Source organism: Geotrypetes seraphini, chromosome 1, assembly GCF_902459505.1.
Source record: "Geotrypetes seraphini chromosome 1, aGeoSer1.1, whole genome shotgun sequence".
Taxonomy (NCBI): domain Eukaryota; kingdom Metazoa; phylum Chordata; class Amphibia; order Gymnophiona; family Dermophiidae; genus Geotrypetes; species Geotrypetes seraphini.
The window spans coordinates 178,585,080-178,607,841 of record NC_047084.1 but is presented as its reverse complement, the minus strand read 5'-3'; the positions used below and the strand labels follow the sequence as shown (position 1 = coordinate 178,607,841).

At 45.0% G+C, this 22,762-nt stretch overlaps 1 protein-coding gene across 7 annotated transcripts in view; it reads right to left on the bottom strand.

The window, feature by feature from the left end:
- The window catches only part of PALLD (palladin, cytoskeletal associated protein), a 792,721-nt gene that overhangs the window by 39,621 nt on the left and 730,338 nt on the right, over positions 1-22,762 (bottom strand). For all 7 annotated transcript variants that reach the window (XM_033942034.1, XM_033942043.1, XM_033942063.1 and 4 more), the window contains 2 exons: positions 20,138-20,287; positions 3,417-3,511 (listed from right to left, as the gene is read on the bottom strand). In XM_033942034.1, coding sequence (XP_033797925.1) covers positions 3,417-3,511; positions 20,138-20,287 — 245 coding nt within the window. The remainder of the gene's footprint in view (positions 1-3,416; positions 3,512-20,137; positions 20,288-22,762) is intronic.

The following is a 22,762-nucleotide window of genomic DNA, read 5'->3' as shown; positions in this document are numbered from 1 at the left end:
GGCCTTTGATCGTGTGGAGTGGGCTTTCCTATTCAGAGTCCTAGCCTGGTATGGATTCTCAGCGAATTTCATCAAAAAGATTAAGATCCTTTACTCATCTCCATCTACCAGAACTTTTATAAATGGAACGTTGTCTTCCACATTTCACCCGACACGTGGTACCCGACAAGGCTGCCCCTTGTCCCCACTACTGTTCGATCTGGCGCTGGAACCTCTGCTCACCTCCATCCGTACCAATAGTCTCATTGAAGGGTTCAAAACCAATGAAGCCGAAATCAAAATCTCGGCATATGCCGATGATATACTTCTATATATTTCTCCTCCATCCTTTCCGCACCTACTCACAACAATCACGCAATACTCCGCGTTGTCTGGATACAAATTAAACATGAATAAAACGCTGGTTATGCCTCTCAACTGTCCAGAGGTCAAGACAGATGTGGAATCATATGGAGTCCAATGGTCCGCTACTACAATGAAATACTTGGGAGTCTACTTTGGACCCACCTTGGAAGAAACTATACAACTCAATTCTGATTACTTATTACGCATAGCCCGACATACAACATCTAAATGGTCTCCTCTCAACCTCTCTTGGTGGGGCAGGCTGGAATCGATACGCATGATGATTGTTCCCAAAATCAACTATGTTCTGAACATGTTACCATTCTATTTATCTCGCTCCTTCTACAAGAATCTAGACTCTATTCTCACGCTATACCTCTGGAATAAGAGACAGCCTCGAATTGCTCTAGGTAAACTCAAATTAGCGAAGATGGAGGGGGGGGTGAATTTTCCAGATTTTTATAAATACCACAGTGCATTTCTCATTAGACATTGGTCTCAAGGTCATGCTGCTAACAGATCTCCAGATAGACCTGGCTGGATTGATTTGGAAACGTGCCTGTATGGGGTGTCACGCATGAAATACCTTCCTGGACACAACCTATCTCGCCTAGATAAAGCGGATTACATACTTATGTCCTACAAATCCGCTATACATACCCTAGATAGCATACTGCCTCATAGCTGGGAAACTTCTTCTCTAATACCGATTTGGAACAACCAAAGATTTTTGATCCAAGCTAAACCTTTTTGTTGGCCTATATGGCAGCAGAGGGGTATTGAGACGATCAAGGACTTAACTGATGCGAAAGGATGGATGTCCTTTCACGAACTCGTAGCTGCCAGAGACATCCCCAACAATCAATACTATGCATGGCTCCAACTCACTCACTGCCTACGGGCCGCCCTTCCAGATCTTCAGGTCCTAGTTGATATACCGAGCCTAAGTACGCTTTTGGATAAATCCTCTGTGTTCAACTACAAAGCCTCTGTATGGTATAAGTTGATTCAAACAGCCTCTGACAAAGACCCCTTGTCTTTTGAAATTAAATGGCAACATGTATTAAACTTACCTTCGGATGCCATCGACTGGCCTAAGATTTGGCAAACATTCCACAAATCCATAAGATCAGCTTCTGTTCTACAGTCATTATTCTTCTTGTTACACCGTGCTGTCTGGACCCCTCAATTATCACACCGAATAGATCCATCTACTCCCTCTAAATGCTGGTCTTGTGACAATGATGATGGGTCTTTAGAACATATGTTATTCAACTGTAAACACCTTGGGATCTACTGGAACAAAGTGTGGGGCACAATCTGCTCTATCTTAGACATTTCAGAACCTCTCTCTCTCAGAACCCTTATTTTAATGTCTCATAGTTTGACCGCTCCACTAGACAAGCATAAAGGCTCTCTCCTGACAATCATGCTGTCGTTAGCAATCCAAAATGTTCTTTTTAATTGGAAACATTTGGAAAATGTTGAATACTATACTTGGTGGAATACACTGTGTCTTCATAGTAAATATGAACGAGTTATAGCAGAAAAAAATAATGCCCTAGTAAAGTATAAGAATGTCTGGTCTCCCATATACCATTACTGTTTGAATGAGTGAATTGATATTGTATATTCTTATTGAATTCATATAGCTCTTCCGCCGCTAGAATCTGATACCTCTCAACTGCACTTCCTTAGATGAGATATTTCTTGTCACCTCCTGCTTTACTTTGATAGTATGCCTACTCGATACTTGACTTCAATGTTGTTTTCATGTACATGGACCATATACTTTCTAATGTATTTATGTTGTCTTTTGTATTATGTTTTTGGAAACTTAATAAAACATTTTTGAACTAAAAAAAAAAAAAATAGTCGAACCATTTTCTAACAGCGGTGGTGGCTTCTGGAGACAAAAATCAGCGACTGGTCCAGGGGTGCCGGTATAGTGACAGCACTGTTTTAAACCCCGGCATGGCAGTGTTGGAGACTGCTAGAAAAGCCATTTTGAGAAGCAAACTCCCCCCCCCAGCAGTGGGAAAGATGCCCATTCTCTCCCGCTGCCACACAACCCCCCCCCCTGTAGCGGGAGAGATGCCCACTCTCTCCTGCTGCTAAGGAACTGCTCCCCAGCAGCAGGAGAGATACCCATTCTCTCCCGCTGCATCACAACCCCCCCCTACCTCCGACCCCTCTCCCCCGTACCTTTAATTAGATGGCTGACCGGAGGGATGCCCACTCCCTCCGGCCAGCTGGCCTGCTTCTTTCAAAATGGGCCTTCCCCTCCCTGGTGCATCCTGAGTGCATTGGGGAGGGGCCTAAAGCTCTGATTGGCTTGGTGCATCCGGGGAGGGGTCTGAGGCTTTGATTGGCTCAAGTTGTTTAAGGCCCCTCTTATACAATCAGAGCTCCAGGCCTCTCCCCCAGTGCATCCCAAAATGCACTGGGGAAGGGAAGACCCATTTTGGAAGAGGCAGGCTAGCTGGCAGGAGGGAGTAGGCATCCCTTCGCTCAGCCATCTAATTAAAGGTTCGGTGGAGAGGGGTTGGAGGCAGGGGGGGGGTTGTTGTGATGCAGCGGGAAAGAATGGGTATCTCTCCCGCTGCTGGGGGGTAGTTCACTTGGCAGCAAGAAAGTGGGTATCTCTTCCACTGCAGGGGGGTAGTTTGCTTGGCAGCGGGAGAGGGTGAGCATCTCTCCCACTGCAGGGGCGAGAGGTGTTGTGTGGCAGCGGGAGAGAATGGTTATCTCTCCTGTTGCCGGGGGGGGGGGGGGGTATTGTGTGGCAGTGGGAGAAAATAGTCAGGCATCTCTCCCACTGTTGTGTTTAAGAATCTCAGCCTCAGTCTTCAGGGCACACATAGTCAGAATGGTTTTCAGGATATATATAATGTAAATGCAAATCTAACTGCATGCATGTGATGCATATCCTGAAAAACAGACTGGCCGGATGTGCCCTGAGTCTGGTTTGAGAACCACTGGTCTTAAAAGTGCCACAGTCTCTGCCATTTAAATTCTATGGTAAGAGCTGTGAAAAGCATAGAATGGTCCAAGTGAACCTTATAACATACCTTCTGATGTGAGCTGGGCCTGGGGGTGTGTGAGGGCTGCGTCCTCTTTGGTTAACAGCTTGGACCATCAGCCTTCCTGTACAACTTACTCTGCCCTGTATTCATCAAGCAAAAAAATGTAAAGAACTGTCATTATACTGGAGAAAATAGTTTACCGAACATGAGTGCTAAAAAGCAGGATCTTATCTTCTCAAAAGCACTTACACTTCCCCCTCCCCATTCGCGGTTTCGGCAATTGCGATTTTACATATTTGGGGAGGGGGAAATAAAGAAAAAAAACCCCATAGTTTAGCCTTTCTCCCCTAAATCCCGGGCTCACCTTGTGGTCTAGCAGGCTTTCGGGGCAGGAGCGATCTTCCTACGCTTCTGCCCAGTGTAGATCGCCAATAGGACATGGCTGTGGGGAGTTCCTATCGTAGTCTCGAGAAACTACGGAAACTCATGGCAGCCATTTCCTATTGGCGATCTGCACGGGACAGGAGCGTAGAAGATCGCTCCTGCCCCGAAAGCCTGCTAGACCACCAGGTAAGGCTGGGATGCCGGGGGGAAGGCGGGAGGGAGGTGGGGGTGGGTCAGAGCCGGACTAGAAGATATTCGCGATATTTCACCATTCACGGTCCGGCTCTGCCCCTATCCCCCGCAAATCCGGAGTGAGAAGTGTATACTGGCTGGATTGCTGACTGAGCTATGCAATCATGGCTGCCTCTTGGCTAACTGATGTCCTGTATAAAGGAAAGAAGTTAATATTTCTCTTCCCACCCCCACCCCCTTGATAACAAACATCACTTGTGTCACCATCTGAAATCACACCATGTGCTCCCAACCTATCTAACGATTCCTTTTTACTACCTCTAGGCCAGGGGTGTCCAACCGCGGCCCTCGCCAGATCAGGTTTCTAGTCAAATGAATATGCATGAGATCTATTTGAATACAATAGCAGTACATACAAATAAATTTCATGCAAATTTATTGAGGAAATCTTGAAAACCCGACTGGATTGTGGTCTTCGAGGACCAACGATGGACAACCCTACTCTAGGCACTGTTGATTTCATGCACCCTCTGATGAAGACTGGGGGGGGGGGGGTCTATATAGAATGGTACAGAACTTTAATTCAGAAACAGCAACACAAATTCCTTCCACTACAAATGTCACCCAGAATCTATAATCATTGAACTCTTCTCTATGTACATCATGTCAAGCAGGCTTCTTGATTTCAGCTCTTCTTTATTTATTCATTTAGTAAATTGTTATACAACCATTTGAGAGTACATCAAGAAAGTGAATAAATGGTTATAATATAATTAGAATATAACCTAAAACTAATCACCCAGCAGTATATAAATATATAATGAAAAACAGAACTAAATACTGCAAATACCTAGCAGTGCACGGTAGTATTAATAGTCCAGAAAGTTGAAAGGACTATGGCCTCAGAATCGGAGCCCACGCATTGCCATAACAGTCACAGACTGGGAGTGATCTGCGTGGTATATTTGCTCCTGCTCCAATCATCGGCCCACACACCTGCAATTTTTTAAAGATTTTTTTCAAGCATTTCAAAGAAATTACCACCCCTATGGGGTTATATGTAGATAAGTGCAAGCCAGGATATATATATAAAAGACCAAAAAAGCAACTTAGCTTTATAACTAATTGTACAGAGAAGAACCGTCACTAGTGTTCATATGCCGACGCGGCCAGCGTTTCGCGGAACTTTACTGATTTAAGTCGTCCGCTGCGTCAGGGCCACCAGGACATTCAAAAAATCAAGGCTTCAATTACTGCACTTGGTCACAAGATTTCAAAACTTTTCAAGATTTTGAAATCTTGTGACCAAGTGCAGTAATTGAAGCCTTGATTTTTTGAATGTCCTGGTGGCCCTGACGCAGCGGACGACTTAAATCAGTAAAGTTCCGCGAAACGCTGGCCGCGTCGGCATATGAACACTAGTGACGGTTCTTCTCTGTACAATTAGTTATAAAGCTAAGTGGCATATGAACACTAGTGACGGTTCTTCTCTGTACAATTAGTTATAAAGCTAAGTTGCTTTTTTGGTCTTTTATATATATATCCTGGCTTGCACTTATCTACATATAACCCCATAGGGGTGGTAATTTCTTTGAAATGCTTGAAAAAAAATCTTTAAAAAATTGCAGGTGTGTGGGCCGATGATTGGAGCAGGAGCAAATATACCACGCAGATCACTCCCAGTCTGTGACTGTTATGGCAATGCGTGGGCTCCGATTCTGAGGCCATAGTCCTTTCAACTTTCTGGACTATTAATACTACCGTGCACTGCTAGGTATTTGCAGTATTTAGTTCTGTTTTTCATTATATAATATAATTAGGCAATACAAAATAATTAAAAAATTGGAGAATAAGTTTAAAGACAGGATTTCTCACTCCATAAATATCAGACAACGGAACAGCTAATTGAACAACAACGGTATTACCCACCTTGACAACAAATTCCACCTTGAGTCAAGATAAGTAACATTTCTTTCATATTTTTGATTGATTCTGGAGATCTTTAGTATTCATGGAGGCAGGGTGGGTGCAATGATGTGTGGTACACTGCTTACTACAGGCCATTGCTGGTATAAAGTGGTGTTTTTCTACTGAGCACTATTATCTATTTATATTTTTATTCATATTTATGGTGAGGATTTATTTTTTGCTGATATATAATATAATTACACTTCTCCCTTCGTATTCGCGGTTTCCGTATCTACGGTTTCACTTATTTGCGATTTTTTGGCTGCTGACTCCACCCCCCATAAACGTCATCACTAAAGATTTTTCCTTTTACTGTACGGTACAGCACTTTTCAGCAAAAGAAAAAGCAAGTAACCTCTCCCGGCATCAACGCTGACGAGCAGAGGAAACTCAAATGGGCACCCCATCCATTATCTGCCTCGATTACATGAACCTCCAGGGGATATTAAAGATAGAATTAGTTCACCGTCAGAGTGAAACTAGGAACCAATGAGATGATCTCGTTTCCCTGAGTATTGTCGGGGCACCGTTAAAAATACTCACGCTTTTTTCTATGCAAAATCCAATATTACTGCAAGTTAATGAGAACAGGAAGTAAAAAGCAAAGACAATTTAGGGGCTAATTTTAGGATTCGGCGCAGTTCTAATTAGCATGTCCATATTTGTTTTGTTGTCATCTGCATAGTTTGATATGCAAAATATGAATAGAATAAATATATAAAAATAAATAATGGCAAAACAAAGCAATAATGATCAAACACAAAACACAAGAAAATGACAAATCTACAAAGAGACTTTTTCCTGTGTGGGCACTAAGTCGTTTTCAGAGCACTATACAGGTATTCCAGTATTGAACTTTCAACATTAACATGAAAAAACCACGAATAACTTCAATAGTTTCAATAGTAAAAATGACGGCACTTTCCCAAAACTGTGAACAACATATAAAAAAGTTATTTGCGGTTTTTTCATATTCGCGCCTATAGCCAGAACGCATCCACCATGAATATGGAGGGAGAAGTGTAGAACATAGATAATAAGCAGCCTTGGTGCCTGGAATGGCCAAGTGGGTAAAAGAGTTGTACAACAGAGAAAATCCAATATATATAAAATTTCAGCAGGACAAAGTGGGTGGCCCTCTCTTTCCTTTCCTTGCCACCACCTAGCCCTTTCAGCCTCTTTCTTTTCCTCCCTTGTTACTTCCATCCCCCAGCCCGTGCAGCCTCTCTCTTCTCCTCCCTTCCCATCCCTCCTAGCCTCTTTCTTCCTCTTCAGGCCAGTCTTCCGGTAATATACTGGATTTTAAAGAAAAGTTAAAAATTACTAACAATAGCTTGGCAAGTTCATTTTTCAATTCTATCAGCATTCTGGAATGTATACCTTTGGGTCTAGGTGATTTGCTACTCTTCAGTTTGTCAAATTGACCCATTACATCATCCAGTGTTACAGAGATTTGTTTGAGAGTCTCCGATTCATCAGAATTGAATACCACTTCTGGCATTGGTAGCTCCCCCAAAGAATTCATTTAATCTCTCTGCTGTGGCCTTGTCTTCCCTGAGAGCCCCTTTTATCCCTCGGTTGTCTAGCCATCCAACCAATTTTCTTCCCAGCTTCTTCCTTTTAAAATACCTAAAAAAGTTTTTCCTCTGTGTTTTTACTTCCAGCACAATCTTCTTTTCAAGGTCTCTCTTCACCTTCCTTAGCGCCTTGCATTTGACTTGACATTCCTTGTGTTGCTTACAATTATTTTCAGTCGGATCATTCTTCTACTTCTTCCATTTTCTGAAGGATTCTCTTTTAGCTCTAATAGCTTCCTTCACCTCACTCGTTAACTACATTATGCATATTTGAAGATAATCCTTTGGCTTCTAGGACAGTGATTTTGCTTGAACATTCTAAAAAAACCCTCTTGTGTACCTAAATTATTGAACCATACCATCAAATACCACTTAGATTTCCAGTATTCTTAACTTAATAAAGTGGACTATCATACCAAAATTCTCCTTTAATTATTCTGTAGAGGATTAGAGATGTAATCATAGGTTATTATTAAGTATCAGTTAGATTTTTCAGCTGCCAAGAACCTGTAGAAGTTTAGACACACTCTCTCTAATACTCTGTTTTCTATACTAATCAAACTTCTAGCTTGAAATGATGTAATACCCGTGATGGGTATGTGTTTACACAGTGTGGAAATAACATTTATATTTTGCAGTTTAATAAATCCAATTTGTGGTTTAGCATAGCTCTCTGAAAGCTGCCATCAAGATCAAGGGCTGACAGCTAAAGGACATTTTCAAAGAGGAAGTCATGCATAGAAACTTAGCAACCGGCATAACATTATACAGCACTCGTGTTTAGATTATGCTGCGTCTTAATTATAGACTTTGTTATTTTAGAACATGATCCTGTTTATATTTTTAGACTTGCTCGTCTCTTGCACGATCTCATCTACAGTCATTCATTGTGCCAGTTATGCAGATGGACCAGTTGCCTTTTGGGTTTCTACTAGCTTTTTCATGGATGCAGTAGGCTGCTAAATTTAAACTCAATGACACCACCGTAACCATCTTGTTCTGTTTCTTCCTTCCAGGTATATTCATGCCACACAACGATGGCATGGAACTGAAAGGTAGGACATAAAAAAACTGTTTCTAGTTTGAAGATTTATAAAGTGAAAGCATTCCATATGGAACATGACCTTGCTAAGATGCTGGTTCTAGCTACTTCTGCTTGGATTTTATTTTTCATTTTTCTCATCTAGATTTAGCTCATTTTGGATTGAAAGATATAGGTACTGGGCTTTCTAGAATCTGCTATGGTTTAGACCCCCGAGTCCAACATCCCCACATACCCCTCTCTTGAACCTTTGATGGAAAATCAAAAGGAGGGGTGCTCACCCCCTCCTGCCAGCAGGTCCGTCTAATCAAAATGGTGGGCCTTTCTCTTCCCGATGCACCCTGGGAGGCACTAGGAGGGTCGAAGACTATGATTGGCTAAGGCACAGTACACAGAGCCTTAGGTGCCTGGGCCAATCAGAGTCTTAGGCTCCTCCAATGTGTACCAGGAAGGGGAAGGCCCACCATTTTGACAAGACGGGCCTGCCAGTAGGACGGAGTGAGCATTCCTCCTGCCTCACCAATCTACTGCATGTTTTTGAAAGGGTGAATGAACATGTGGATAAAGGTGAACTGGTCAATATTATATATCTGGATTTTCAAAAGGCATTTGACAAAGTATATCATGAAAGACTTCTGAGAAAATTAGAAAGTTATGGGTTAGGAGGTAATGTCCTATTATGGATTAAGAACTGGTTGAAAGACAGAAAAGAGAGATTAGATTTAAATGGTCAATATTCTCAATGTAGAGGGGTAAACAGTGGGGTTTCCCAAGGGTTTCTGCTGGGTCCACTGCTTTTTAGCATATTTATCAATGATCTAGAGATGAAAATAACTAGTGAGATAATTAAATTTGCTGTGGACACAAAGTTGTTCAAAGTTGTAAAATCGCAGGAGGATTATGAAAAATTGCAAGAGGATCTTGTGAGACAGTATCAAAATGGCAGATGACATTTAGGGATCCTTTTACTAAGGCGCACGCTAACCGATTTAGCGTGCTAATTGATTTAGCGCACCCTAAAGATTAGCACGCGCTAAATGCTAAGGCGCCCATAGAATATAATGAGCACCTTAGCATTTAGCGCACCCTAAATCTGTTAGCGCGCCTTAGTAAAAGGACCCCTTAATGTGAGCAAGTGCAAAGAGATGCATGTGGGAAAGAGGAACCTGAACTATGGTTACGTGATGCAGAGTTCCACGTTAGGAATCACTGCCCAGGAAAAGGATCGAGGTGTCATCGTCGACGATATGTTGAAACCCATGTCTCAATGTGCAGTAGCGACTAAGAAAGCAAATAGAATTATCAGGAAAGGAATGGAAAACAAAGATGAAAATGTTATAATGCCTTTGCAGCTGTACCTCGAATACTGTGTGCAAGTCTGGTCGCCTTATCTCAAAAAATATACAGCAGAATTAGAAAAGGTACAGAGAAGGGTGACGAAAATGATAAAAGGGATGGGACAACTTGCCTATGAGGAAAGGCTAATGCAGGTAAGGGCTCTTCAACTTGGAAAAGAGAAGACTCAGGGGTGATACCCTAGTCCAATCCCTCGTACTAAGTCTACTTGACTACTGTAACATTGCCTATTTAGCAATGTCCCAAAAGAATATGCAACGTTTACAATTGATGCAAAATGCAGCAGTCAGACTGTTCTTTGGGCTAAAGAAATTTGACCACGTGACACCCTACTACCGGCAGCTGCATTGGCTGCCAATGGAGGCACGCGTAAAGTTTAAATTTGCCAGCTTCTGCTTCAAAGCACTACACGGACTTGCCCCTAAATACATAACTGACCTTTTCTTCTTCTCAGCCAACAGACACAAGAGAAGCTCACATTCCAATTTCGTTTCCCCCCCAGTGAGAGGTTGTAAACTGAAAAAACACCATGAACACCTTCTCTCACACCAACCAGCATCATGGGGTAAAGACCTAGAACAATTGCTTTTGCCCACTACTTATGAGGAATTTAGGAAACGTCTAAAAACACACTTGTTCATAAAGCATCTAGACAACTAGAAACATAGAAACATAGAAAGATGACGGCAGAAAAGGGCTATAGCCCACCAAGTCTGCCCACACTACTGGCCCACCCCAATAAGTCTAGATGCTAGTGAATCATCTTACTTAGGGATCCCACGTACATGTCCCATTTGCTCTTAAAGTCAAGCACGCCTGTGGCCTTGACCACCTGCACCGGAAGCTTATTCCAGTGATCTACCACCCTTTCCGTGAAAAAATACTTCCTGGTGTCACTACTAAATTTCCCCCCTCTGAGTTTATGCGGATGCCCTCTTGTGGTCGAGGGTCCTTTGGGGAAGAGGATGTCATCTTCCACTTCGACACGTCCTGTGATGTATTTAAATGTCTCAATCATGTCCCCCCTCTCCCTGCGTTCCTCAAGAGTGTAGAGCCGCAGTCTGCTCAGTCTCTCTTCATACGAGAGACCCTTGAACCCCAAGATCGTCCTAGTAGCCATCCGCTGAACCGACTCGACTCTAAGCACGTCTTTGTGGTAATGTGGCCTCCAGAACTGCACACAGTATTCCAGATGAGGTCTCACCATGGTTTTGTACAGCGGCATTATGACTTCTGGTTTCCGACTGACGAAACTTCTATTGATACATCCCATCATTTGCCTTGCCTTGGATGTGGCCTTCTCTACCTGCTTGGCAGCCTTCATGTCCGCACTGATGACTACACACAAATCTCGTTCTACTGAGGTTCTAGCTAATGTTACTCCATTTAAGGTGTAAGTTCTGCACGGATTTCTGCTACCGAGGTGCATGACCTTACATTTCGTAGCATTGAAGCCTAGCTGCCATGTCGAGGACCAGTTTTCCAAAGTACGAAGGTCCTGTGTCATACTATCCTGTAAAAAGCTTTCACTTACTATGTTGCACAGTTTTGCGTCGTCGGCAAATAATGTCACTTTACCCTGTAGCCCTCGTGTCATGTCCCTTATGAATATATTAAAAAGGAGAGGACCCAGGACCGAGCCCTGCGGCACTCCGCTGGTCACCTCTGATGTTTCAGAGAGGGTACCGTTGACTATCACCCTCTGAAGTCTACCACTCAGCCAATCATTGACCCATGCAGTTATCATCTCACCCAACCCCATTGATTTCATCTTGTTTAGTAGCCTGCGGTGTGGGACGCTGTCAAAAGCTTTGCTGAAATCCAGATATACTATGTCCAGAGACTCTCCTGAGTCCAGCTTTCCTGTTACCCAATCAAAGAAGCTGATGAGGTTGGATTGACACGACCGACCCTTAGTGAATCCATGTTGACTAGGATCCCTGAGATTCCCCTCATCCAAGATCGTGTCCAACTTACGTTTAATTAGTGTTTCCATGAGTTTACATACTATCGATGTGAGACTCACTAGTCGGTAATTCGCGGCCTCTGCCCTGCATCCCTTTTTATGCAGAGGAACAACATTCGCTGTTTTCCAATCCAGGGGGACTCTCCCTTTCTTTAGGGAGAGATTGAAGAGCATGGCTAATGGTTCCGCCAGGACCTCGCACAGCTCTCTGAGCACTCTTGGGTGCAATTCGTCTGGACCCATGGCTTTGCTCACCTGGAGTCTTGACAATTCGCTGTAGACATCAGCTGGTGTGAACTCAAAATTCTGAAATGGGTCTTCCACGCTTGACATGGCTTCCAGATGTGGCCCTTACCCTGGTGCCTCGCAGGTAAAAACCGAGCAGAAGTATTCATTCAGTAATTTGGCTTTATCGGAATCTGTTTCCGCGTAATTCCCATCCGGTGTTCTGAGGTGTACTATCCCGTTTGTGTTTTTTTTCCTGTCACTAATGTACCTGAAGAAGGATTTGTCTCCTTTCTTAATGTTCTTTGCTAGAGTTTCTTCCACTGCGAGCTTGCTCTCCCTGACTGCTGTTTTGACTGCTGCAGACCTGGCCCTATATTCAATGTTAGCTTCATCTGTTCCCGTACGTTTGTATGAAATAAATGCTCTTTTTTTCTCTTTGACGAGGTACGAGACCTCTTCAGTGAACCATTGGGGTGTTTTGTGTCTTTGTTGTTTATGTACCAATTTTATGTAGCGGATAGTTGCCTCGTGTAGGGTCGATTTCAGGTTTGACCACATGGTTTCCACATTATCAGTTGCTTCTTGATCCTGCAGCGTCTGTTGGACGAAATCTCCCATACGTGCGAAATCAGTGCCCCGGAAATTGAGTACCCTCGTTTTAGTTTGTGATTTAGGGAAACCTTTCCTGAGATTGAACCATACCATGTTATGGTCACTGGTAGCTAGCTTTTCTCCCACTGAGACCTCCGAGACACTCTCGCCGTTTGTAAGTACGAGGTCTAGGATGGCCTCGGCCCTAGTGGGCTCTAGCACCATTTGTTTGAGCTGTACTCCCTTCATGGACGTCAAAATCCTCCTGCTACCGCAAGTTGTCGCTGAGAGTGTGTTCCAGTCTGCATCGGGCATGTTGAAGTCCCCTAGCAGAACAGTGTCCCCCCGTAGACTAATATTTTCAATGTCTTCAATCAATTCGTTATCCTTGTCCTCTGTTTGTCTTGGAGGTCTGCATACCACACCAAGGTACAAGCATTTTTCTCCACCTCTGGCCAGGTTGACCCAGATGGATTCCCCGGTGTACTTAACATCTGTGATCCTGGTTATCTTGATGTTCTCTTTGATGTAAATTGCTACCCCTCCTCCTAGCTTACCCTTCCTGTCTTGTCGAAGCAGGTTGTATCCTGGTATAGTTGTATCCCACCCATGGGAGTCCGTGAACCATGTTTCTGATATTGCCACTACGTCTAGGTCGGCATTCACAATTTCTGTTTCCAGTTCTAGAATTTTATTCCCTAAACTATGTGCGTTAACATACATAGCTCTCCACTCTGTGCGTTTGTTAAACCCTTGTAGAGAGATTCTTGTCTGACTCAAAGTGTCTCCTAGTCAACCTTTAGCAGTGAGGGTACTTACCTCGGACTTAGAAGCGCAGTTTTGGATCACCACATCAGGATTGTTTTTTACTGCACTGGTATATAAGTGGGTGCCCTCCCCCGACTTACCTAGTTTAAAGCCCTCCGTAGTAGGCGGGCTAAACGGTGTCCGAAGACGTTCTTACCTCTGCTGGTCAGGTGAAGTCCGTCTGGTCCCTGGAGTCCCTGTAGTGCCTCTCCATGATTTAGGAATCCGAAGTTCAATTCTCGGCACCATCGTTGTAGCCATTCGTTTGTCTTCAGGATGCGTTCATCTCTATCCCTTCCCTTGTCCCTAACAGGAAGAATAGAAGAGAATACTACCTGTGCTCCTGTCTGCTTCAGCTTTTCTCCCAGAGATCCGAAGTCTCTAGCTATGTCCTCCGGCACGTTCATGGCAGTGTCATTTGTTCCGACGTGGATGAGCAGCATGGGAAAGTGGTCCCGGGGGCTGAGAAGTTTATCAAGTCTGGCGGTCATGTCCCGTATTCTGGCTCCTGGCAGGCAGCAGACCTCCCTCGACTGTATATCCGGTCTGCATATTGGTCCCTCGGTGCCTCTCAGCATGGCAACTACACAAAGGTACGGGGAAAGGGGGTGGGGGTGTCGTGGGGGTCGGCCAGGGGGGTCGCGGGTCAGCTGGGGGGGGCGGTCGGAGGTTCTTGGGGGGGGAGGTCGTTGGGGGGAGGGGGGTTTGCGTCGAGGGCAGGAGGGCCTGGGATCCCTCCTGCCCTTAATGTAGTGCGAGGTGGGGGTAGGGTTCGCCGTGGCCAGGAGGACTTAGGCTCTCTCCTGGCCCGATATTGTTGGGGAGTTGGGGAGTCGGCGGGGCAAGAGGGCTTGGGCTCCCTTTTGCCACGATCGTGTCGGGGAGTCGGGGGGGCAAGAGGGCTTGAGCTCCCTTTTGCCCTGATCGTGTCGGGGGTGCCGCGGTTGGCTGGGGCAAGAGGGCTTGAGCTCCCTCTTGCCCCGATTGTGTCGGGGAGTCGGGACCGCCAAGAGGAAGCAGCAGGACATCGGTAGGAGCTTCTACATGAGGGGGGGGGGGGGGGGGAGGCTGTAGGGGTGCGAGCGGTCCTTCAGGTGGGGGTGCGGGTGCATGCGAGCGGTCCTTCGGGGTGGGGGTGCGAGCGGTCCTGCAGGGAGGGGGTGAATTGGACGTCGGGGGGGCATCAGGCTTTCAGGGTGGGGACAGGACTTCAAGGGGGAGAGGAGAGTCGGGGCGGGCGAAAGGAGAGTCGGGGTGGCCAGAGGAGAGTCGGGACGGGCGAAAGGAGAGTCGGGCAGCATGCGCGGTATACGGGTGTGCGCGGTATATAAAAATTTCTGTACATAAATTTGTGTTTTTCGCGTGCTATACCCGTGTGCGCGTTTTACACGGGTGCGCGTTATCTACGTGAAAATACGGTACATAGCTAGATCCCAAGTAGTAAAACAGATTTTATGCTGCTTATCCTAGGAATAAGCAGTGGATTTCCCTAAGCCATTTCAATAAAGGACTTCTCTTTTAGGAAATTATCCAAACCTTTTTTAAACCCTACTAAGCTAACTGATTTCACCACATTCTCTGGCAATAAATTCCAGAGTTTAATTACACATTGTGTGAAGAAATATTTTCTCCAGTTTGTTTTAAATCTACTACTTAGTAGCTTCATTGCATGCCTCATTCAGTATTTTATGGACCTCTATCATATAATAATAATAATAATAACAGCTTATATACCGCAATACCGTGAAGTTCTATGCGGTTTACAGAAGATTAAGCAAAGGTAACAAATTGAATTGACTTTAAGAGAGGAGGAAAAAAGAGAATTAATAGGACAGGAAATTCATTGTTGAGGAGAGAGTGATCAATAGGATAAGTTAATCACTATAGATAATAATAATAATAATAATAATAATAATAATAATAATAATAATAATAACTTTATTTTTGTATACCGCCATACCCCGAAGAGTTCTAGGCGGTTCACATTATTTAGACAGAGATTACAAGTGGTTACATATCAAATTGATCATGGAGTAGTTTGACAGAGATTACGAGTGGTTACACAAATTGATCATAGAGTAGCAGACAGCAAGGAGAGAGTATTTACAAGTGATTACATATCAAAATGTTCATAGAGTTGCGAACAGCAAGGAGAGAAGTATTGGGAAGAGGAGGGAGAACAGGGGGGGCGAGGATCAGAAGGGGGGGGAAGAGGATTGGAAGGGGCATTGAGGGTCTTGGTCTCGGAATAGGTGAGTTTTGAGTAATTTTCTGAAGTCGAGGTAGTTGTGGGCCTTGAGGACCATTTGGGCTAGCCAAGGGTTTAGTTTGGCGGCTTGGAAGGCGTAGGTTTTGTCTAGGAATTTTTTTGAGTGGCATAGTTTTAGGGAGGGGAAGGCGAAGAGTTGAATTTTACGGGCGTTCTTGTAGTTGTGGTTAAGGGTGAAGTGAGGGGTGATGTAGCTTGGGGATAAACCAAATAACGTTTTGTAGCAAAAACAGGCGAATTTGAATATGATTCTGGATTCTAGAGGGAGCCAGTGAAGTTTATGGTAGAAAGGGGTGATATGGTCCCATTTTTTCAGGCCAAATATGAGGCGGACTGCGGTGTTCTGGATCATCCTTAGTCTCCTGATGGTTTTCTTTGTGGAGCCTAAGTAGATGATGTTGCAGTAGTCCAGTATGCTGAGTATGGAGGATTGCACTAGGAGGCGGAATGAAGAGTCGTCAAAGTATTTTTTTATGGTGCGGAGTTTCCATAGAGTCGAAATACTTTTCCTGACTGTGATATCAGTGTGTTTCTCGAGGGGAGGGGAGTACAGCATGCACAACCATACTCTGTTCTCAATGTGGCCCTGCCACTGGAAATACTGCTCCGTGAAATCAAATGAAGCTGCGACCACGTTTTTAAGAACGAGTCGTACTTAAGACGGTCGTCTGTAACTCAAGGACTGCCTGTACACATAAATTTGATTTGAATACCGTATTTTCATGCATATAACGCGTGCGTTATACACGATTTTACAAACTGTGTATAACCATGCGCGTTATATTCGTGAGCGCGTTATCCCCCTTTTTTTTTTTACATAGTTCCCCTCCGACGTCCGATTCACCCCCCCGCAGGACCGCTCGCATCCGCACCCCGAAGGACCGCTCGCGCTCGAACACGCACCCGCACCCCCACCCCGAAGGACCGCTCGCACCCCCACAGCCTCCCCCCCATCATGTAGAAGTTTCCTACCGTCGTCCTGCTGCTTCCTCTGCCGGCGGTCCTGCCCCTTCTCTTTGCCCTGCGTCTACGCTGCTTCCTCTTCCGGCGGTTCTGCCCTTTCTCTGACGTCTGACATCAGAGAAAGGGCGGGACCGCCGGAAGAGGAAGCAACGTAGACGCAGGGCTAAGAGAAGGGGCAGGACCGCCGGCAGAGGAAGCAGCAGGACGACGGTTGGAAACTTCTACATGATGGGGGGGTGGGGAGGCTGTGGGGGTGCGAGCGGTCCTTCGGGGTGGGGGTGCGGGTGCATGTTCGAGCGCGAGCGGTCCTTCGGGGTGAGGGTGCGAGCGGTCCTGCGGGGGGGTGAATCGGACGTCGGGGGGCATCAGGCTTTCAGGGTGGGGACAGAACTTCAAGGGGGAGAGGAGAGTCAGGGCGGGCTAAAGGAGAGTGGGCTGGCCAGAGGAGAGTCGGGGCGGGCTAAAGGAGAGTCGGGCTGGCCAGAGGAGAGTCAGGCGACAGGAGAGTCGGGCAGCGACGGGAGAGTCGGGGCGGCATGCGCAGTATACAGGTGTGCGCGGTATATAAAAATTTATTTACATAAATTACAGTTCCCCACGCGCTATACCCATGTGCGCGTTTTACACGGGTGCGCGGTATATGAGTGAAAATGCGGTACATTAGAAAATTCTAAAGCAAGTTAAAAATATATTTATCAACAAGCTGGTTAATATTTAAAACAGGAGAAGCTCTGCTGGCCGGCCACTGATATTTAACCAGGCACTGCCACTGAACTGATACTGACCATTAAAAAAAAAAAAAATGCCAGGAGAGACGTGTTCTGGAAGCAGAATCAGAGAAGAGCCAGGAGTTATGCAGGTACTGGTAATATTCAGTGCTGGCCTACATAGCTAAGCAACCAAATATAATAGGATTGCAAAATAAGCTGTCCTAATTTTAATCATTTTGCTATGTGGATGCTGGTGCTGAATATTGGCCAGCAACTGCATAGCTTCTGGGTAGTAGCCAGTAGTGTGCCAAGGTCAATCCCCCATTCTGAAATTTTGGCCTAGAAAAGGGTGGATCGACAGGCGGGATTTTTCTTTTTCAGGAGGTGAAAAAAATGACCAGTAACATTTTTGCAAGTCTCATCTGAATATCGAGCAGACCAGTGGTATTAAGGAAACTGCAATTTATTAGATAATTTAAATGATATTACTTATTAATTGTTTGTTATAGATTTTCATGAATTTTTATGTTTATATATTTTGTTTTTAATTGAATTTGAGCAATTTTCCCCTGACGCAGCCTGAAGGCAAAATATGGCCGCGCCGGATTTGGCCTATCTAATAAATCGCAGTTTCTTTGATATCACTGGTCTGCTCTGTGTTTCTGCCTGTGAGAATATTCACAGATCATCGTCTCTTTGTCTTGTCCACCTGCTGGCTGGATACTGTCCAGAATGTGTGAAATAAGCCAACATCCTCCCCCCACCACTACCAAATCCCATGCACAAATTAAGGGAAGAAAAAGGCCAAATATATGTAAATGAGATGAATTTTTTTCAGTTCACATATACCTACAGAAAACTCAATATTGTCAATGCTACAGACTAGTTATGGAAATGCTACTGTACTTAGCACTAGAGTGAAAGTGCTCAGCTATGAATGTACTTTCCACTTATTTAGAACTAATCTTTAAGCCCGTTATATTAATGGGTGCTAAAATAGATGTGTGTGTCTGCCTTTCTTTCTTTCTGTCTCCTTGGCCGCTGTCTGTCTGTCTTTCTTTCTGTCTCTCTTTCCTCGGCTGTCCACCACCACCCCTTGCCTGCTCCCCCTGTCCAGCAATAGCCCTTCCTTTTACCTCCCCCATGTCCAGCAGCACCCCTTCCCTGCTCCCCCTGTCCAACAGTAGACCTTCTACTTTCCTTTTACCTCCCCCCTGTCCAGCAGCACCCCTTCACTGCTCCCCCCTGTCCAGCAACACTTCTTCCCTGCTCTCCCTGTCCATCAATACCTGTCCAGCAGCACCCCTTCATTGCTCCCCCTGTCCAGCAGCAGCCCTTCTCCCTTTGTTTTACCTCCCCCCTGTCCAGCAGCAGGCCTTCTCCCTTCTTTTTACCTCCCCCCTGACCAGCAGCACCTTTCCCTGCTCCCCCTGTCCAGTAGTACCCTTCTTCTTTCCCTGCTCCCCCTGTCCAGCATCCGTTAGCCCGGGCAGCCTCGAGGCTTTTGCTAGGCCGGCCCACCTCACATTATCGAAATGGGCTGGTCTAGCAAATGCCTCACGGCTGCAAGATGAAACCGCAGCGGCGCGTTTGCTGGTCCGGGAGTGAGAAGAGGTGTCCCGGCAGTGACAGCGCAGGAGGTCAGCTGGCATCGGAGATCGGGGCAGAAGGCAGGCAGTGCACATGGGTGGCACAGAAGCACACATCATGGCGGCAGGGATCACGGCATCGTAAGTGCGTATGCGCGCTTAGGGTTTTATTATAGATGATTGCTGGTATTTTGAAACTCTAATATGGGGTTCTTCAACAGGAAAAGTATTCTAGCTTTTGTGGCTACCATAAAATCCTTTATACTTTACTGACCTACTTTGTGCAATAATGCTTTTTAAATTTTTTTATTATTATTTGTTGTTTGCATCAGAAATCTATATGAAAAAAAGAAAAACTCCAATTGAATGTTTAAATATCAAAATGTAGAATAAAATACATTCATAATGCAAAAATATGTGAGGGAGAGAGATATACATAAGAACCTAAGGTCTTTTTCTCCACGTTAGTTTTAGGCTACATTTTGATATTTAAACATTCAATTAGAGTTTTTCTTTTTTTCATATAGGGCTCCTTTTACGAAGGTGCACTAGCGGTTTTAGCGCACGCACAAAATTACCATGCACTATAGCGTGCGCTAGCAAAATTATTACCGCCTGCTTAAAAGGAGATTGCCGTGTGGATTAGCACACATGGCAATTTAGCGCGCGCTATTCCGCACGTTAAAGCCCTAGCGCACCTTTGTAAAAGGAGCCCATAGTTTTCTGATGCAAACAACAAATAATTAAAAAAAAAACCAAACAACCCACAACCATGTTCTGCATTAGAAAACTTCCATAGCTGCTTTGTACATTTTTGGAACTCTAAAAATATCTTTTACAAAAGGTTAAGTGAACACACCCTTGAGTGAGTGTGAAGATGAAGAAATACAGGTGACAAGCCAACAATTGCAAGGATACATGAACGTTTTTAAATTATCTTTAACAAAGGCCATCTGTACTTCTGAAGGAACATACTGACTCCTCCCTGTGAAACAATAAGCACTTCTATTTTGTCTGTAAAATAGATCTGAAGCGAGGCATTTCAGGATGACTTCATCCTGCAATGAAAGAACAAAGAATACCATCCAGGCGCATGCATAGCCTGGAGCCACACCTTGGTTTACCTGTGGGTTGGCAGCCATTATGGTGTAATTCCCATCATCATCCAGGGCTGCAGCTGCGGTATGGAGAGAACAAGTCCCGTCAGTTTCTCTCTGAATTTTATAGTGATCGCTTCTTGCAGAGATCTGCTTTCCGTCTTTGAACCAATAGATCTGCGGTAGAAGAGAGGTGGGTCAGGAAAGACAGCGAGATTTATCAGCATTACTATCACGGGACCACAAATGCATTAGTCAGACATTTTTCTAATGGAGCAGCTGAGGCTCAAAGCTGTGATGAAGAGAATGAGAGCCACAGCAACGGAGAATATTTCAAACAAACAATGGCAAATGCATACTGGCCCAGATATCATAAGCTATTTTTGTAAAACAAAGACTTCCTAATCTTACCTTTCACAAAACTCTGACCTTTCAAAAGCACTATCATCCTTAAACAAACATATTAACAGAGCAGCTTTTTTCGCATTATCCTACTAAAATAAGCAAAACTGCAATAAACATTTACTGAAGATCTGATTCTTCAAATAGGAAAATATGAGTCATAACAGGTTATTTGCTATTTTATACATTGTGATAATTTATTGTTGTATATTGTTTTATATTTGTGCTCTTTTTGATTTTTCTTAAATGTGTTAGTCTTATGTCTTGTATCCCAGCTTGAGCAGATACTGGAAAAGCAAGCGATTCTATACATGACGTCTAAGCGTGCCAACATTTAAGGCGTTGCTCCACATGGTTGTCAATCAACCACTAATTATCCTTTATAGAATCTTGCCTAGCAATGCCTAGGCGTGCTTAGGTGGTGTTAGGTGTCTTAGAGACAGAAGCGGTGACACGTCAAAACTATGCTGACAATTGCGCACCAACAGTCCCGCGCAGGACTTATGCGTGCCGCCTTCAAATGGCAGTTTTCAGTGTAATGCGGGGGTGGGGAGAGTTTTCCCCCATCCCCCCAACAGAAGCGCCAACACTTGTAAGTTTACTGGGGGGGGGGGTTCCCCCACCACACCTCCTCAGAGCCCTAAGAGCAACTGTTTGAAGGCGACGCGCATAAGTCCTGCACGGGATTGTCGGCGCGGTTTTGTCCCGCATGCTTTAGTTATAGTACCGACAGACGCTGGTACATTAGGCCAGGTTTTACATGGCTTAATTTACTGGTACCTGACTCGGACGCCTAGCAACGCTAAGTCAACCACTCCTGTTGTTCTCTCCCTAACCACGCCTACTGTTCAGGTAAGGCGCTGTTGGGTGTTGTAGAGCACCTCAACTTAGGTGTTGCTAGGCGCCGCTCTGAGTTCCAAGCAGAACTCTTAGTTAATTTTATTTTTAAAATTAATCAATTAACTTCAATTAATGCAATTTGGGAGGGGCACAGATTTCAGTTAGGCGTCACTAGGTGTCCACGATTATGGTGCCTAGCAGCGCCTTTTGTAGGTATCCTTTATAGAATCTGGCCCTAATGCTTCCTATTTAGGAGGTGCTAAGTGGACCTGCACCAACTGGAAAATTGTCCCATGCCCTGCCTAGTTACGCCCCTACCACAAAATGCCTTTAATGCATGAATTAGTGCATGCTAATCACAAAAATAATGCAAAAGCGGTATCATGTTTGTGCAGTAGTTATTAAAGTGCGCCAATTTGTACACTGAGGGGGGGGAGTTCAGTAAATGGCGGCCAGTGTTAGGCACTGGGAAGATCTAAACTAGCATTCTACAAAGGGCACTCTAAAACAGTGACGTAGCGAGGTTGAGTGGCGCCCCTCCATGCCCTCTTCTCTGTCCCCCTGCCCGCTTCTTTTTCCCCCCACCCCCTCCTGCTATGCGTGTGCGCCCCTTCCCTCGTACCTCTTTAATGTTCCCAGCGCGGGCCCAGGAAGTGACATCAGAGGAAGAGCCGACACTGGCGCGAGCAGCAGGTTGGGGTTGCTGCTCGTGCCGGGAATGTTAAAGAGGTACGGGGGGAAAGGAAGGGGCGCGCGCACGGTAGTGAGGGGGCAGGGAAGGAGCGGGGGAGAGGCAGAGAGGAGAACGGATGTTGGCGCCCCGCCACCCCTTACTACACCACTGCTCTACAAAGACCAGCCTTCACAGAACACTAGCTTAGTGCAGATTCCATGCCTAACTTTGGGCACAAGAAGTTACGCCTGCTGAATCCTGGTGTACATGCGTGCAACTAATGGCATTTGGGCGAGTACATGACACTATTCTATAACATTGCAATTAAATTCCAGAAGTAAACAGTGGAGTGCCAAAGGGATCGGTACTGGGACCGGTGCTATTTAACTTATTTATAAATGATCTGGAAATTGGAACGGCGAGTGAGGTGATTAAATTTGCAGACGACACTAAACTGTTCAAAGTTTGTTAAAACGCATGCGGATTGTGAAAAATTGCAGGCGGACCTTAGGAAATTGGAAGACTGGGTGTCCTAGTGGCAGATGAAATTTAATGTGGACAAATACAAAGTGATGCACATTGGGAAGAATAACCTGAATCACAGTTACTGGATGCTAGGGTCCACCTTGGGGGTTAGTGCCCAAGAAAGGGATCCGGGTGTCATTGTAGATAATACAATGAAACCTTCCACTCAATGAGCGGCGGCAGCCAAAAAGCAAACAAGATGCTAGGAATTA